This window comes from Numida meleagris, chromosome 3 (genome assembly GCF_002078875.1).
Source record: "Numida meleagris isolate 19003 breed g44 Domestic line chromosome 3, NumMel1.0, whole genome shotgun sequence".
NCBI lineage: Eukaryota > Metazoa > Chordata > Aves > Galliformes > Numididae > Numida > Numida meleagris.
Window position 1 is genome coordinate 41,838,047 of NC_034411.1, and position 19,151 is coordinate 41,857,197.

General features: G+C 38.0%; 1 protein-coding gene across 5 annotated transcripts in view; it reads right to left on the bottom strand.

The window, feature by feature from the left end:
- SMOC2 (SPARC related modular calcium binding 2) overlaps positions 14,766 to 19,151 on the bottom strand; it is a 139,681-nt gene continuing 135,295 nt past the window's right edge. For all 5 annotated transcript variants that reach the window (XM_021392109.1, XM_021392110.1, XM_021392108.1 and 2 more), the window contains exon 13: positions 14,766 to 16,366. In XM_021392109.1, coding sequence (XP_021247784.1) covers positions 16,343 to 16,366 — 24 coding nt within the window. In that variant the 3' untranslated portion in view covers positions 14,766 to 16,342. The remainder of the gene's footprint in view (positions 16,367 to 19,151) is intronic.

The window sequence follows — 19,151 nt, forward strand, 5'->3', positions numbered from 1 at the left end:
TTAAGATTGAGCCAGACTTCAGAGTGAGGTGTAGACTCTGTCATTTAAGACACTGGAAATTAAATGTTGCTAGAATGGATCCCAGCCCTAGGATGTATGCTCAGAATTCAGAGAGAGCTGATATTTCTCCTTCACAAATTGAATTAGATACAGAGGATTAAAAGTAAATCAAATCTTAGCTGCTGCATTTCAGTGGGTAAAAGACCACAGATCGTCTCAGGTGAAAAAGTTCCTCTTGTCACTAGCTCAGTGTATTAAATTAAAACTATATTAGCATTGGCTGAATGTTTCTTAGAACTTAGCTCTTAGAACTTCTTAGAGTGAAGAGTAAATTCTCTTCACTCTAGTTTGACCAACATCTTGTCATCCTACTGGAAAAAGTAACTGTGGTAGCAATGCTCTGAAAATGCTATTGTTGTTTATGTGCCCACTGATTTTTCAGGCCTGTGAGATGGTAGGAAAAGAGTAATTTCCACTAGCCTAAGACGTGAAAAGAGACTGTTATCCAGACGTGTTTACAGATTAACATGCCAGAAATACACATGGAAATTGCCTTTGAGGTGCTGTAGCTGAAGCACAAAAATGCCATACTCAGCCAACTCTCTGTTGAGTTAATTTCATAATTAACACAAGCAGAATGAGAGGCTGGGTCTCACTCCCACTGAAACTGGTCATAAATCATTTTTTCTACTGAGCAATGCACTTAATACAAGATGAAGGCATTCAGTTCACAAGCACAAGTTCAGTTTTCTACAGGGCCAGGAAGAAGACCTATTTGTAAATCTTCATTAAATCCTTATGGATTCTCATGAGATCTAAGTTGTTTATATGATGCCCATCCATCCTGAAATTCTTGTTTCAGATAATCAGTCTTACTCTCCTGGGTGTAACACAGCATAACCTTATATATGTGAATAAAAGACTTGGCTCCATGGAGGTTAGGAAAGTTAAGTATCACATGCTCCTTTTAGATTTCTTCATAGTATGACAGTGACAAAATAGTGCTGCTAAGGTGGCTAAAGCTACTCCAAGGAAGAGCACTGTGTAATGGCCCTATTACTGCCATGGGATGGAAATGGGATACTCTGTCAAACCGTTGGATGGTCCTTCAAGTGATGTATGTAGGGAGTACACATCTACTATACACCTTCCTTGGAGTTTTCGCACTGAAGACACACATAATAGTGCCACTTTATTTCAAGGGGAAAAAAAGAAACATGAAGGCTCCAGAATAATTGCAATGATTTTGCAGATGTTGGTTAAACAAAGTTAACTAAAATAACCTAAAAAAAACATTGTGTGTCAGGTGATGGGGAAGAAAAAGAGAAGAGAAAGAAAACTATTCAATTTTTCTTTTTTTAGTGGAAAGGTAAGACACTGCATGCTAATATTTGTTAGGAAAATATGCAACCACTTCAACAGTGTGTGGCTGCTCCTAATCAAAGTTCAGTAAGAAAGTGGCTTTTCTTTTTATTTAGAACAATCTATTTCTTCCAGAGTTTCTAAATAATTATAAACACCTTTGCAATTCTGATGTTTTAAAATAATATCTTAGACAGTTTGAAGAGTGATTGAATTCTAAACAACTGTTATGTTAGTATCTCTCTACAGCACTAAAACCTGGAAGTTAGGATATAGTGCCCAGGCCAGCTCTCGTTTAATAGTCCTGTTTGAGAAATTATACTTAATATTAATAAACGAAACCATAATCTAAAACACAACAGACTTCTGGTTTCATTTTAGGCAATAAAAGTCCTTTATGAGCTAGTGGTAGTGCATTTTATAGACACTGGGACAGCAGCAGGAGGACAGATGCTTCATCTGGAGGAAAGCTTTGAAAGATGCTATTATCAGCACTCTCTGGCTGAGCTTTGATATTTTGCTTTAAAATCAATCAGTGAATGTGAGTTATGCTCTGGGACAAGGGATTCATTTTTGTGTAACTTGGCACCGCAGGAAGAGACCTGATTTTTTAAAGAATATTAAATCATGTATTTGGGAGAAGTGGTTAGAAAACCTGGGCATCAGAGCATATCTTTACATAGTTTTAAAATATCTAAGTTTGAAAATCTTTGTTTCTTCTTATGGATTGTTAGCCAGGACACCTAAACAAGAGTGATATGTCATGTATTCCTATAAACTTTAAACTCTATGGACAATTTCAGGACAAATGAGTGAAGATCTTCAAGATGTTTCCACAAGTCTCTTAAAAGCTATGTCTTATTAAATACCAGGAAATTCAGTCACAGATGTTAAGCCATCAGAAATCAGGCCCTATCCACTCTCCATTATATATTCATTTTTTACTTTACAAGTCTCCTTTCAGTACTTTGGGATCTATGTCTTGTCTTTTTTATATAATTAGCTTCATGAAACTTTTTAAACTTCCCCATAAATGTCAGGACTTTTTGCATTCCTGGGAAATGCATAAACATTTAATGTGAGAAGCTGGGCAAGATTCCTAGCTGGTCACACACACGAGTCCATCTGTAGGACCTCAGCTGTTTAAGTCTCTGGGCCTTGCTCTAAGTCTTTCACTTAGCAAGTGCTTCAGTAAATTTCTGTTTGATTTGCTAAGTTGCAGCCATAGTTAGCTCCCGAAGCGTCCAGAGAAGCTTTGACTGTTTCCAGGCAGTAAACGAAGCTTCTTTGTTCAACTCCATCTCTGTCCATAGGTCCCAGGTCAGTCTCTCAAAGCTTTCATCCCTACACATTTTTACATCTCTTAGTCCATGAGCAGATAAAATGAGAAAAAGCAACCCAACCTGTTGAAAAAAGAATGAGTAGTATTTTTTTTCCCCACTTCTGGCCATTAGCTGACAAGGAAAAAAGTGCCTGCAAGTAATTCTCACCTCTAACTAAAAGTTATGTTAAAAGTTCATTTTAAACAACTGGCATTAAAGGCACTTCCCCCTCTTCCAGTGCATCGCATATATATGCTTATTTTGAAATTCACAAGCATGAAAGCCAACAAGAGCCACAAAATCCACAGTCTGCTCTCCTGCCATGTGAATATACATAGACCCTTGCCCCATTACTACTGCTCCAGGCCCAGCAATCTGGCTTAGTGAATATCTTCAGGGAAACACCAGTCTTGATTTAAGAAGTGAAATTCTGCCCCCACAGCAGCATATGGAAAGTCTTTCCACATCTTGCCTTTGTAATTGCCATCTAAACATTTGTCTGCGAGAAGCTTTCAGCAAATATGAAGAAATACAGAGGAAACTAGTGATATTTGTTTCACACAACTCCATGTCACGGATCTGCAGTGATGTTATTTGATGAAGTAGTTGCTCACTATAGGTCTGAGTAACTCTTCAGAGACTGATTCAAAATGACATGTAAACTAGGGAACTGGCAGCACTAGTACCAAAAGTACCAAAGCACAAAATAGCAAGCTGCAGCATCAGATTATTTGCAAACTGTGAGAAATCAAGTTTTCCAATGGACCTTGTGGTGGAAACAATTATTTTCTGAAGTTTGAAAATATGTATTAATAGATGAAAATGAGCTGTGGTGGATTCATTAGTAGTATTATCCATACTGCCAGTGTTCCCAGTTTACAATGGTATTTTCAAACTGAACTGCATCTGCTCATGGTCCATTCTTTTCCTGTGAAGAATGGTACTACTTGAATCTGCAGTAACAAGCTGGTGAGCTGTTTGGAATTGCTTACTGTAAAGTCACAAAAGCTCAGCATGCCTTCACACCTGCTGGCACAAGGATGCTAGACTTCAGCCAGCAAAAAACCATGTGTAGGGTTGTAGGTGCTGGATTTAACTATTCTATGTCTCATGCTTAGCAACTCTACTGACTATAGTAGGTAGGCTTTATGTTTGGAAATATAGATTATTGCACTAAGTGAATGAAATTAGATTAGGACTAAAGATGGCAGTCTGTTGTCCAAAGCAATTGGCAAATGTAACACTGTGAAGAAAATGCATTTTCACTGCAATGTCTCCTCTTCATCTATCTTTTTCATGTGTTGTTTACATTCATAATCCTGTTTGGAAAAAAACTCCTTTTTTTTCACAATATGGAACCATAGAATGATTTGGGTTGGAAGGGACCAAGTTCAAACATTTAAGATTTCTGCCTACTTCATGACCTGGGAAGTTACCTATAACTTGCTGCTATGCATATTGCATTTTAGTTGCTCTCAGACCACAAGAAGAAAATATAAACAAATATGAATCTCACTTACCATTTATCTGATTGTCAAGCAGACAAACAAATAACACTTGCTTTGAGTCAACTGATAAATAAGTTGATGGTCCTTCATTTCAATTTTCTGGAAACAATTTTTTTGTGTTTTGATGGCAAACACTCTTTATCAAACCTGACCAGAACTTATGCATAGCTTTTTGGGGGTGTGTCATGGTTTTATGATTTTCGGTTATTGGTATTCCACATCATAACATCATGTAGTGAATGTACCTGGTTCTCAGAAGAGAAGGACTACTACAGTCCCCACGGCACTTTGCTCCTCTGTTACCATTTTCCAGCCGGAGGGAAAAGATAAAAGCTCGCAGTATAAAAACTTGCAGATCACGAGACCTCGTCCCTTTTTCCGTCGTCTCTCGTCTTGGCAGCACCTCGCTCTCCAGCCGCCTTATCGTCGGTAGTAGAGTAAGGCCTACCTTGACTTTGGGACATTCTCTCTCTCTGTATTGAATTTATCAGCTTAAATTGTAATTATATTGTATTATAGTGTGTTGTTTTGCATTCCGATATTTTATTTAGTAAATTAGTTTGTTTCTCCTCAGATTGTTGCCGCTGTTCTTTGCTCTCAGGGCCATCTCCCTACCCTTTTCCCCTTTCCCCTTTTCCCGGGACGTGGGCCCTTGGGTCCCCCGTCCCCTTTGTCACGGAATCTGGCCTAACGCCCGTAAACCGTTGACAGGGTGACTTAGCTGTTTATCAGAAACTTCACCCCAGCTGTAGTCTAGACAAAAAGCTTTTTGGCAAGCCTTCAGTCTCTCTATACTTTCTGAGAATTTCAGTATGGAATCTGCTTTCAGAGTGAAAAACAAAATTAAAGCTGAAAAACATTACAAAACAACACATATTAATATTTTCTTTCTTCAGAATCAGTGCCCAAGGCTTTCTACCACATACGTAACACGGCTTTGTGATGCAATCTGTAGATTTGCCATGCTTGTGGAAACAGATGTATGTATAGCCTGGACTGCCAACCTTGTTCTGTTACTGGAAACAGGTTCTCAAAAGAATTGTACAAGAATGGTGAAACTCAGCTGAGATATAAGCAGTGATTATAACTTCTATGACTCTATTTACCATGACAGATTTTATACACTATTAGAAACAAGTAATCTGCTGATTGACCCTTACATTTTAGGTTATGCATTTTTTTCTGATTCAACTTTCTTAATACCTCTCAATCCGAAACGTACAATTTGTTGACTTTTCACGATATATGGATCAACATTTTTTCCTTCTGATGATGGCTTAAGCATTACATCAGTACAGATGTGTGGATTACACATTAGATGCTTTGATCCTAGCTTCAACCATAAGAAAAAAAATCAAACTTATAAAAACGTATCTGGTTCATAAAACTAGCATTGCCTTGTTCTCAAAATCCCTATCTTGGATTCGCATATTCCTCATTACTCAGCCAGCCAGCCAATAAGCACAGCAGATACAATGTTTTGTATCTGAGGTCAACTATACCCTCGTCTAAGGTGTTATTGTGAATTAAAGTTGAAGATATGGTTGTTCTAACTTAGTGCTGGCAAACAACCATTTCTCCTCGCTCCTCCTGGAAGCCAGTCCTTCCACACTTCTGCAATATAGAGTAGATATCATCTGCTTCATCTGTTTGTTCATGCCTGATCTTATTAAGCCTTAAGGAACGGCTGCTGTGAGTCTGGCACTGTTTGTGGGGATGGCTCATGCTGGAGCTTGTCTGGAGACTTGCTCAGCAGCTGAGACCACAAGGCCATGATCTAACACGATGGCTCTGGAGCTCTGCTTTGAAATGGACCCAAGCACCACATTAAACTTGGTGTCTAGCCAGATGTGCATTTAGCCCATCTAGCAGCACCCTCCTGACACGTTTTCAAGGCAAAGAGCATTAGTACTTCACGGTGTGTGAAATACGACAGTAACACACTGCTTGTACTGTAGGATGAAGTGCAAGGGGAAGTGGTAGCAGCAATTTGCAAATACATTAGATCAAAGATGGGACCCATCATACTGTCAATCCCTGCTTTCAGGGAACTAGACATATTTGTATTTCAGAGTACTTTAACTTACTACCTGTGCAACCATCTGAATACTGTCATAGGAACACTGCATGATAAAGCAGTGCTTCCACACTTCCCCTCAAATCTTTCTTGCTCTTTAAATTCACTAACTGGAGTCTCACTGGAGTCTGATATTGAACATCATCTCAGTGTTGCCAGGGAACCAGCGCATAGCTGGTCTGTACAAGGTTTAAAGGAAAGTTAGAGTTCTTTATGTGGGAACAGAAATCCTCCTGCGAGTTATGCTGTCTGCACATAGGTTTTGCTATTAACCACTGCACTGAGTGTTTATAGGAGGCAATTCACAAAGGATATTAGACAGAGGGCATTATCTTTATATGAAGAAACATCTGTACACATCTTCCTGTAGCAAAAGCAGCATACTTCTATTAAATGTTGCTCTTAAAAAAAAACGGAGTTGAAAGTTCACCAGAAGGCAAGCTTAAAAATAGCACAAGAAGGCATTTTGCTGGTTTCCAGCTATAGCTTTGCCTTCGCACTTCCACCTGCATTCTTTGTATTCGATTCCTTGCTATCTCCTAACAAAGGCTGTTAGCTGCATCCAATTATCTCATAGTTTTGTGACAAACTATAACCACATCGGGGTTAGAATGTAGTCAATTCCCTTATACTTATGGCAGACACTCAAGAGACAGGAATCTCTGTGAAATCCCGTAGCATGGCAGAACAATGCAGTAGATCAGTACAAGCTGAATTTTGCTCCTGGAACTGTGTAAAAATGATGATGAACATTAACAAACCTTGCAATACAATGGCTTCACTGGCACAATGTCATTTTCCTTTTCCTAAAATAGATGATTTTTTGTGTGTTTCATTGTTTCTCATTTTTTTTAAAAACATCAGCTAATAGATTTAAGTTCGGAACTAAATATTATCTAAGTACGTGAAAACAGTCACCAATATATTTATGCTAGATGAGATGACCTCTTAGGTCTTTCTCATCTGTGTGTTCTTCTATCCAGAAGTTTAACAATACTGTTCAATAAAGAAAGCAATCGGTTCAAGTGCTGTATTTAGTAGAGTGGAAAACTCTTCAAATCTCACAAGAAAAAAAAATAAAATGTAACATTAAAATAAAATAACAGTTGCAATCATGCAAGGCCTCAAATGTGCCCATTAATGACTTCTTCTCTGTGACAAGGCCTATATTTCCCATTTGTAAATTAACACAAACTAAAGCAAGAATTATACCTGAAAATATTTTCAAACTGAGTAGTCTCTGTAACTGCTTCATTTCTATGGCTTAGGTCATAAAGATCAATTTTTTAAGCAAAATCAAACAACTGTGATTAGAAGAAAATCAGAAGAATTAGAAGAATTAGAGAATTAGAATTAAAAATAGAAGTTGAAGAGGAGAATGTGATGACTGAGTTTCTCTGCTCCAGCATTCATTTATGTGTTTCGCTACTAGTTAAAAGCAATGGCATTTTTGAAAAGTGATTTATATTGTCAGGAGACACCCTTTGCAATCTTAATTCTTCTGTGGGAGAAAAGCAGACCATTTGGCTCTCAGCTATAGCAATTCTTTCACTTTTTTAAAAAAACATAAGACAGATATGAAACTTCTGATGTACCATAAATGTTAGTATATTGACTGGCTGGGAAATGCCGAGAGGTGTTTTCTCAGTGCTTCTGACTAAACAGCTATGGCATTTGGACCATCTTGTCAGAGAAGCTGGCTCACACTGTTGCCTTGATCCCTGTTTCTCATTGTGAATAGGACACTGAGCCCTGGGAAGCTGAATGCCATTGATTTCAGGAAATAAATGATCCTTTCTTTCTATTTAAAAAATGTGACATGCAGCAGAGGCACTGGAATTTAAACAGTCTTCCTTTCACACACACACACACACCTCTGCATGCACAGCAAGCAAACAGTAAATCTGTGCCAGCTGACATTTTCTTGCATTTTATAGTCATACAGCCTGACTTCATGTGAAAAACTTCCAGGCAGAATTTGTCCTGCAAACATCAGTTTGAACTGGCTGTGCTTTTTGCTGCAAGGACATACATTCTGGATAGTCATGTCATTGCAATGGACAGTCATTGCATTAAGCAATGAAGCAGACACTGGCTCTAAGACAGATTGGCTGGGCATTCTCATGGTCAGCCTCTTCCACTTCACCAGGCCCCTTTTCCCCATCTACCTCTGAGCTGTGTGTTGGCATGTAGCTGGTCCTCTCATCTCTCCCAGCTGCCCATCCAATGCCTGTTTTCTATTTGCATTACGATAGCATAATATGCACTTGCTCCTTTACCTTCTCTAAGGCACCTCTGAAGGTCTGAAGTGTGAGGCATTTCCAGTCATTAGCTATTTTCCAAGTCATTTTCTGCATGAACATTCAAGTCTAATGAGGTCAAGCTGCTTGTCATCAGGTCATCACAACATTTGGTACCTTAAAAATAATTCCAGTTTGAACCTCTGGTACTTTACATAGACTCCAAAGTTCTCTTGAACATATTTCTTGCACTCTGTTTCTCTGTCTTTTTCTTTCTCACACACGGATACAAACTTTCAGATTAAAGATTTTCAGAAGTATTTATATAATTAGTTTTCAGCCACCCCCTGAGTGAACATAAAGGCAACCACAAAAAAAGACAATGAGAAGCCAGTACTCCCTTGTAATCCCTTGCCATCAATGTGTTGATTAAAGAAAATGTTGAACTGTAGGGTATCAGCCTGTAGAGGATCTATTGGTACAATGAACAAAATCATAAAAGCAAAAAAAATCCAATTACACTTTGCTTGCATCTTTAGTGAATAAGTAATACAAAAGGGAAATTATCTTTGTTGTGGTTTAGATTTCCTCATCCTGCTCAAATCTGCTCTTAATTTAGAAAGATGCTGGTTTCTGCTTTCACATTTTTGTTAAATGCTGTTTAGACTTCCTGGATCGAAAGAAAGCCATGGGATTGGCCATGAAAACAAACGTCTCTTGGAACAAAGCACTCGAGTCACTGGAATACAGAAGACCAAATTCAGACCTTATGCATGGACAGAGAAGCAATCCAAGGACAGGCTGGACCTCTTTTATTAGTCAGAAAGTGGATGTGCAGTGTCTGAACAAGATTCTTTGTCCAGAAAGAAGAAAGCTGTGTCATTTTCACCTGTGTCCCTTCTGTTCTTTGTATCTACCTAGGTCCCTTTGTGTTTAACACAAAGAAATACACTACAGACTGAGAGAAGCACACCTCATCTGCAGAGCAGATGTTCTGGTTCTTGGTTCCATTGATGTTCCTGAGGTCTCTGAAAACTGAACCCAGACTATAGGGAGCTGCATGCTGACAGAGCTAGAGTTGCTCCTCAGGTAGCAGTCAGTTAGGTTTGGCATGCACCAACCTTTAGGTTAAATGTCTGGTAAAAGATCAAGATGTACTAGCATACAAATTTAGGTGTAAGGTTGTTTTCATTCAGTCCCACAGCAGACTTATTTTGCAAAGTAGAGTAGTGCCCTATATATTTCTGCAGTTCACTTTTTGGCACCGCTTCACTAACTGGCTTCACTGCTTCAGCTGTGTTGTGTAGATTAAACTTGTTTAAATAGACTTACACATATTGCAGTTTTCTTCATGTTCTGTGTGCATACAGTACTAAATTTATCAGTTCATAAGGTTCTAACCCAGTTAAATAAAAATGTAGCATTTCTTTGACACACATGGGCATAGAAAGATACTCAGAAACTGCACAATGAGATCAGATGAAGCATAATGAATAATTGATCAGAAATCTGACTTCTTTAGGAAGCTCCCTTGATTAATACAGTCCTCCAATTATTGCCTGGTTTTGTTGGTTCAGGTTAACAACAGTGAAGTTGTGGAGAGAGCCTGAGGGTTGTCAGAAGGAGCGTTAGGGCACTGGGGTGATAAGAAGGAGGAGCAGAAGCTTAGGCAGTGTTTTCCTCAATCCCTTCAATAGCAGGGAAGAATACAGAAAGGAACACCCACCTGATCAACACATAGCTAAAAGGCTGCTGCCATTTGTAGATTACTATTTATATTTATTATTTATTTAGTGGGCTATTGATACAACAGATGGAATTCACCTGCCGGGAAGATTCTTGACCAGGAATTAGTGCGGCTTATTGAAAGGTTTGAAGGTGGAAGGGGATAAAACAAGGCTTGCTAGAGATAAGCTTAGGGGAAGAACTCCAGGGTTAGAGATGAGACTGATAACCCAGCTGCAGTGCATCTACACTGATGCACACTGCATGGATAACAAACAGGAGGAGTTGGATGATGTGGTGTAGAAAGCAACCTATGATGCAGTTGCTATCACCAAAACATAGTGGGATCATTCTCATTACTGGCGTGCTGTAATGGAGGGCTTTAAGCTCTCTAGGAGGGATAGGCAAGGAAGGAGGGGTGGTGGAGTAACTCTGTGAGGATGTGTTTTGATTCTATAGAGCTCAATTCTGTTAATTATAAGGTTGAGTTCGTATGGGTAAGGATTGAGGGAAAGCCAGTGAGGCTGATACCCTGGTGGGGGTCTGTCATAAACTGCCCAATCAGGATGAATAGACAGATGGAGCATTCTACAAGCAGCTGGCCCCATTTAGTATCTCTCTTGATCTGGACAGAGAGATTGAGTGCACCTGCATTAAGTTTGCAGATGACAACAAGCTTGGGAGGAAGTATTGATCTGCCTGGGCATAGGAAAGCTCTACAAAGGGATCTAGATAGGCTGGATCAGTGTGCTGAGGCTAGTTGTGTAAGGTTCAACAAGACCAAGTTCCAGGTCCTGAACTTCAATCAGAACAACTGCATGCAATGCTAAAGACCTGGAGCAGAGTGGCTGGAAAGGCACATGGTGGAAAAGGATCTGAGGGTGTTGGTCTACACTCAGAACATGCACCATCAATATGCCTAGGTGGCCAAGAAGTCCAATGGCATCCTGGCTTTTATCAGAAATAGTGTAGCCAGCAGGAGCAGGGAGGTGATCGACCCCTGTACTCAGCACTGGTAAGTCTGCATCTTGAATACAGTGTTCTGTTTTGGGCCCCTCACTACAAAAAAGATATCAAGGCCCTGAAGCATGTCCAGAGAAGGGCAACAAATCTGTAGAGGTCCAGAGCACAAGGCTTATGAGGAGTGGCTGAAGGAACTGGGATTGTCCTCTCTAGAGAAGAGAAAGCTCAGGGGAAACCTTATCGCTCTATAGAACTGCCTGAAAGGAGGTTGTAGTGATCTGGAGGTCAGCCTCTTATCCTGGGTAACTAGTGATGGGAGAAGAGGGAATGGGCTCAACTTGTGTCAGGGAAGATTCAGGCTGGATGTTAGGAAAAAATTCTCAGAAAGAGTGGTGAGGCACTGGCACAGGCTTCCCAGGGAGGTGGTGGAGTCACCGTCCCTGGAGGTTTTCAAGTAACGTGTAGATGTGGCACTGAGTGACATGGTTAGTGGGCATGCTGAGGATGGCTGATGGTTGCATTAAATGATTTTAGTGGTCTTTTCCAGCTTGGCTCTATGATTCTTTCAAACAAAAATGATTTTTTTTAAAATCTCAAATTGAGGAAAGAGCAAGAATGTTTCTATTCTATACAATAGGTAATTTTGAGATAAAATTCCTGTCAAAAGGCCCCTTTTGAAGTCCACGTTTCATGATTTTTAGATAAAATGAATTTTTAACATAAAATAATACTTCTTAAAGCAAAACTTCATGCAATTCCTTTTTCACATGAACTTGATCAGTCATGATTTAATTAAAATAAATTTTCTCAATGGAAACATCATTCACCATTTTTTTTTTTTTTTTTCCCCTGACTGACTGCTTAGAACAGATAAAGGAATCTTTATGGATGTTCTCCAGGTACTGAGCTTTATAAATGCTTACAAATTGTTATTTCTGGTGTAATACAGAATCTCAGCCCTCTGCCTACAATCTCTTGGCCTGTGCCAAGTGTTTTATGAGTGATTTTTTTTTTCATAAAGTACCCATTTAGTTTGGAATGGATTCTTTTCTAAGTAACATATTTGATAAGAAGTAAGCAATACTGCGCATTGAATTGAAGTCAAGAGTAAGAGAGTCTTTAGGAAAATGATGCCTCTGCTAACTGTATTTTATGGAATAGATTGTTCACATTCACAGAACTGATTCTCATTTTGTTGTCTTCCCTTCCAACAGGCTTTGTGTTCCAGCAGTTACATTAGTCAAAGGACAAAGTATATAACAAAATAGGAAAGGTGATCATACAAAAGGCAGATTATTGCAAATATTTCTGTTGCTAACCCAGATGAAAAACAGGCTTCTCCCCATGCCACCCCTCACATTTGACATTCTAGGGAAATGTGTTGTTCTGAATGCTTTCCACATACACTTTTGTTTAAAGAAAAAAAAAAAAAGCAATATTTATGCTTTTTAAACAAAGGGAGTATTTTCACTTATAAAACTTGAACTGAAATAATTAAACGGGACAAAGAGAACTGTTTGTATCAGTAATTTACTATAATCATTCTGATGTTTCAAACATTAATAAATTCAGTTGGTTGCTATTTAATGTCAAAGTAATTACTCTAAAATGACATCAATTTGCCATATTAAAGAAAACAAAAGTAATAAACCTTTCACTTTTTACATTAAAGTCTCTTTCACACCATTTGCTAATGTAAAATGTAGTTACATAATACACTAGTGTAAATATTTGAAAGGGACAGTTAAAATATCTTTGCCAGGGAAGATTTCTTAACCCCTATTAATCCATCTTTTATTACCACTGTAAAAGAAAAACATTAACTAAATCTATCAAACTTTGCACGCGCTTAAATGTCTTTAATGTGGTCTCTATATAAATTCCTCCTTCCAGCTTTCTAGGAATGCTTGCTTTCTTCATTGGCTTAATGTATTTATTGAGGGCAAAAACCTGTTCCCAATGAGAAAAGTGCAAGGTGTAATGCTGGTCTTATATGAATATTTAGTTTGTCTTCTCCTTAATGCTCATATGAATTGATGTTTGTTGCACTCTTTTATTATCTCAAGAGGCATTATCAAGAAACATTGTCATTCCAAGCAATCGTATAGGGCCCAGTTCTGAAAAATGAGGGTTTAAAAGCTAGGCATATTGTTAGACTGGGAGAAGAATGAGAATGATGTATTTTGGTAAAATTTAAACTATGAAGTTGGCCTAATTCTAGGGCCGGGAACGGGATGAGAAAGTTATCACAAGTGTTGACAAAATATGGAACATTTCTCACTGCGTGGCTTGTTGACTAATGGACATTGCGACAGTCAGGACAAATCATTGAGCACACAGATATTTCACAAAGTTATTAGTCTTCTACATACAACTATATAAAAGCTCTAAATAAATCTGTTTAAGAACTGGAACTAGAACAAATTCTGGTCAATGAGAACCAGAATATACATTGTGCTTTCATTACGAGTAGAATTAAAATTGCATCTCAATTGTTGCAACTCATTGAGTAGGGTAAATACTAGAACTAATTCATAATTGTGGAACTAAATAAACACTGGTACTCTGGTGTGAGCCTGAGGGCAAATCCAAAAAATGGATTCCTTTTTGTCATCAAGGCTGCACTTGGTTACAACTAGAAGGGCCAAGATTTCTCCAAGTTTCACTATTCTGTGTATTTAAAGTAAATACAGGAAACAAAAGGGAATTTACCAGGCTTTCAAGTGTGTTCCAGTTAGGGATCTGAACTCTAATTAGATCTATGAGAATAGGGTATTTCTTATAGCAAAATGGTGTAATGAAAATTGAAATGGACCACGCATGTGACAATACACATCTACAAAGTTGAAATACCTTGAGTTTCTGTCACTGTTGAGTTACTAAATGACTCAATGTTGTAGAAGTCTTTGGATACCCAAGAGAATGCATTCTATTTGTGGTTTCATAAACTCTTAAGGCTACTGTTTAAATAACCAGGTCGTTAGTCCAAATTTGCTTCTCAACACACGTTCCCCGTTTAAATAGGCAGTTGCTTCAAATTTGTGGGCATAGCATTCATCTTCCATTTATGGACACAGCAAAATATTTGATTGCATGCATTTATATAGGAAGGCCACACTGATGGAAGTAGATTATTCTTACATAAATCTTCTATTAACCATCCTGGGTCCCATGAGTTGCTGAATATTCCCCATGTTTTGCCTCTTTCTCCTCATTATTTCCAGTCAGGTGAAAGATTGCTCAGCACCTTACAATCACACTGAGGGGAAAAGGTATGATATGTATTCTTCACAAAAAGAACCAGCTGAAGCTAAATAGAGAGGGCAGTAACAAAAGATCAGGCCTCAAAAATCAGTATTATGAGAAATTAGTGGTGAAAATAAGGTATGAATTTTAGAAGTAAATGGGGTATGAATCTAAGCATGAAGGATCAAGGGAGGAGAGAAAGACAGATACAATGTGAGGTCATGAGGTTTCTCATAAACTTATTGCAATGGTGAAATAATTGTACATGTATGTACCTGCTTTCAAAGTTGGCTGTGTCGCAGAAGAAAAACTACTAGAATAGTTTGATAGCATATTCGGCTTTAATCTATAAAGAAGATTAAATTCAAAGTTTAACATTATAAAAGAATAACAAATACTTTTTAAAACAAAAAATACAAGATAACACACAGTTGCATCTTGGTTCCTCCTGTTGCCAAAGCTTGGGGTACACGTTTTCTGGGCTATGGTTCCACTGCATACAGTGTTTCCCATCACTTCAGCATATATCCATCCATGTGTTGAATTAAAATGAAACATTTTTATTTGCAACAAAGCTTTTTCTGGTACAAGCTCAAGCCAGGGTGCTATTATGATTAGCTAGTCTCATGTCAAATCTCACACATTATTTAAACAAGCCAGAATGAAATCACTGCTTGTTGCAACATTCCTGACTTTTAATGTCAGTTCCTAGATGCCAGCAGTCCATCTACCACCACATCGATCAACACAGCTGCTTGTAACTTGCATCTGTTCAAGAGCTGAATCTTTATTTACATGAGTCTCCTGCTCTGAATTCACATCACAAGTTCTTACTTCACTCAAACACACATATAATAAATGTTGTGTGGGGGGAAATGACAGAGGAGGTATGAAAACTTGTAAGAACTTCTTTCAGACAGCAAGGTGAAACTTCAGGCAGGGGTGATGTGAATAGCCCCTCCTTATGGGAACTGTTCATAATTTGTTCAGTAGATCCCCAAGGCAAATCAAAGAGTTGACAGTGACAGCCAGGTGTAGGAGAAGAAAAGGCTGACAAATCTGTTTAGCCTTCCCTGCATCTTCATACTTAGATTGACAATTCTGACCCATACAGACTCCTCTCCTGCTTTGTGCTGAGTGCAGGATCATGCTTTTAGGCTCAGGTTAAACCGGACTGGAGTCACGTTACTATCCACCTTACTCCTATGGGGAAAACTCCTACCACAACTTATAATGGAATGCACCTCAAAAACAGATAGAAGGATACACTTTTTTTCTAAAAGAATCCTAACTGTAGAATAACTTTTGAATCCGTTAGTGGTTGTGTTCTCATTGCATGATCTTTGGAAAGCATAACAATAAAAACAAAATGAAAAAATATTGCCACTGGTGACAAATCTGTTCAGTTAAAAACTGCAAGAACAAGTCAACAGCAATTTACACACTTCCCTCAGTCTTAGAAACCTGAACATCCAGCATTTCTTGGACGTAATTGAGAATACAGTAGACTTTTCAGCATAACTCTACTTAAATGACAGTACTGGTAAGAAAAACAAGGCATACTATTGAAACCAAAATACATAGAAAGAGGTTTCTTTGCTAATATTTGCCAAAGAGCCATTTAAAAAAAAAAAAAAGCTTAAATGCAAACTTTTACATCTCCAACACGTTTTACATACTTCAGACAACAAAAGAATGCACATACATTGTATGTGATAATTTTTCAAAACTAGCTATTACATTTTCACAGATTATAAAAAGTCTGCTTAAATATTTCATTTCTACAAAGTGAATTTACATTTTTAAGTACAAAGTGCAAATACTACAGTTGTTTTTATTGCCTTTTGGTGAGGAAATCTCCCACATGTCAAAGAGTTCTGCCTTGGATCAGTAACTTGCTCACCCTTGCTTCTTGGAAACTTGCTGAAAGACAGTTGGAAATATCTGCGTTATTAATGATGTTTTCAAATAATCAAGTATAAACATTTATCTCTTTATATTTCAGCAGTGTCCACATGCCACTTCAGGACAAAAGTTCTGAACACATAAATATATAGGGAATAAAATAATCCCTGGCCTGTACTACTTCAGGAATCTAAAAACAAGGGTATGAGCAATATCTTTACCATTTGTTACCCGTGGCCTCTTTAAATGTATGCTTATCAAACACACAGTTTTTGCAACTGCCTTGGCAAATCCCTGGTGCAGTATACCTTCCTATGGCATGTGATGCATATGGAATGGGCTGCTGGCCAAAGTCTTATGATCATTCCATAGTTTCCTTGTAAACTTTATGTTAGGCTGCAAAAGACCCTTTGGGTCTCATTGACAGCATGTAAGCATGTATATGTGTGTTGGATAAGATGGAGCTGAGAAAGGTAAATATACTTGGCCACTGCCCTAGTTGGGTCAGATTCATCATTTACTTGACCTTTTTTGGAACAGCTGTTGCTGATACTCAGTTGGTATGTTAATGCATGTATCCATATCGTGCTTTCTTTCAGTAAGCTTCTGTATGTGCAAAACTGCAAAGATGCATATATTTTAAAAGTATATTCAGCAATATATGTATGCATAAGCACACATAACCATATATATAACTTAACTACTACAATGCGCTAGTTGAAAATGAGCTTTTGAGTGCCCATCTCCTGAGTAGTAACAATCTGATCACTCCTTCTTAGTTGGGTGGTTTCCTATAAGCAGCTACTTGACCCAGCTCCTTTTTAATAACTTCCTTTCAAGGGAAAACTTTTGTGATGAAAGCCGCCTTCTGCATTTGCAGCCTTGTATTGTTCAAGTATGAAACTGCCAACAGATGGTTTGCTGAGCCAGCCTTAATTCAAGGCTATCATTTGTCAGCAACAGCTTTTAAAATAATTGGTGCTGATTCAGCAAAATTATTGGACAAAATTTAAAAAAATAGAAACTCTAGGACAGTTTTATTACAGATTCTGCAAGTCAAGATCAGATTACGAGAAAGGACAGAGGGCTTGTCATGCTTCAAGTGTAACGCACGTGTGCCAGTAATTGCCATTATATAATTAAAATAACCCCTTTGAATGTTCTTGAGTTCCGACAGGATAATTGTTTTCAGGCTTCTTTGTTTAAAGCATTAGTGATTTGTAGGAGGGGTCTTGAAAAGTTAAGACCACAAACATTTGTTTAAATAAACAGAAACTTATCACATCCCTCTTGCTGTTAGAAGATTTTATATTCCATCAAAGGTATGTAGGAGGTCTCTGGTAAAACCAACAACCAATGTTGAGCTTGCCTTAGGATGTGTGAATCTAACATCAAACAAATCAGAGATAAAGCAAGTAACAAACTGGCCAGCAACAATGAGAGGAAGATTTCTTTTGGGTTGTGGGGAGGTTCACTCTGGGTTCAATTCTTAACAAATTAATATAGCTTTCTGTTAGATGGGAAGAGACTGACCACTCAACGACAGTAGTGGAGTATTTTTAGTCAAATTCCCATTTTTCTAGATGTATGGTTACCTGAGTTGATGTTATAATATGTGAGTATCTTTTAAAACAAATCACCAGTTACTGATGTTTTTGTGGGTAGTAACCATTTGATTCCTCTAACTAATACAAAAGTGAGGCAAGACCAGTAAGAAGCTGATTCTCTTATTAGATCATTAAATAACCACCATATTCATTTTCTTCACAGTCCTTCTTCAAACACTTCCAAAAGTATCAGGAAGTTGTGCCCACATAATCCATAAAAGTGAATACTTAGGATTAAACATTATAAAAACAGAAACACAGGCATAAGAAGCCTTTTTATTAACCTTCTTCCTGAGCTTCCATTTGAATCCCTCCTTTTCAACATCTACTTTACCTTTATTCAAAAATTCTACTTTTGTGCCTTCTTAGATCTGAATGCCTCGTGTAGCCAAAAGTCTATGAGTGAGATACACCAGCATTATTCAGAAAGTCAACATAAAGTCTTTGCAGAAAACTGATGCAAAGACAAATCATAGATTATGTTGTCAGGGCACTTGACATTTTAATTGTTAAAATCGTTCTACAGACCAAACCAAGTCAGTTCAAGAATTAATGAGATCATCAGACTGCTGCAAATCCTACATTCTCCAGCATCATTTTGTTCAGCCAGCAAAGGCACTTCAAAGTGACAGCTCTTTTCTCTCCACTAAGATTTTAAAAGGTATCTAAAACCGCCATATAGTAATTCCGTGGTGTACACAAAATATATGGATTTTCACATGGCATGGGAAATTCATGGCTTTTTGCACAATCACACTCTGGAAGAGAGTAATTTCAATCAGTGTAACTTTGTGTCTATTGCACAACTCACAGGAAAGTTAATGGTTTTAATTCACTTAAAACAAAAGAGAAATGAATATATACCAATGCACATTTAAAAACGTATGGCAGTGCCTTCAGGAATGCAGAAGACTTACATGGGGGTCACTTACAGCCTGTTCTAAACTAGATGTCACTTTATACTTTACTAGGAACATCTGCAGGCATGCCTAATCCACTTTGTATTTTTTGCACATTTACTCCACCTGTAGTTGACCGATTCACCTTTCCTTAGATAGAAATGAAGTCAAGATTTGTTAATCAGTATGCTGCTCTGTTTTCTTCGCAAGTCTGTAGAATCGCAGACTAATGCATTTTGAAGCTGCAGTGATAACCCGTAAAACCCCAAGAAATTCATGTGGGTAAGACAAGAACAG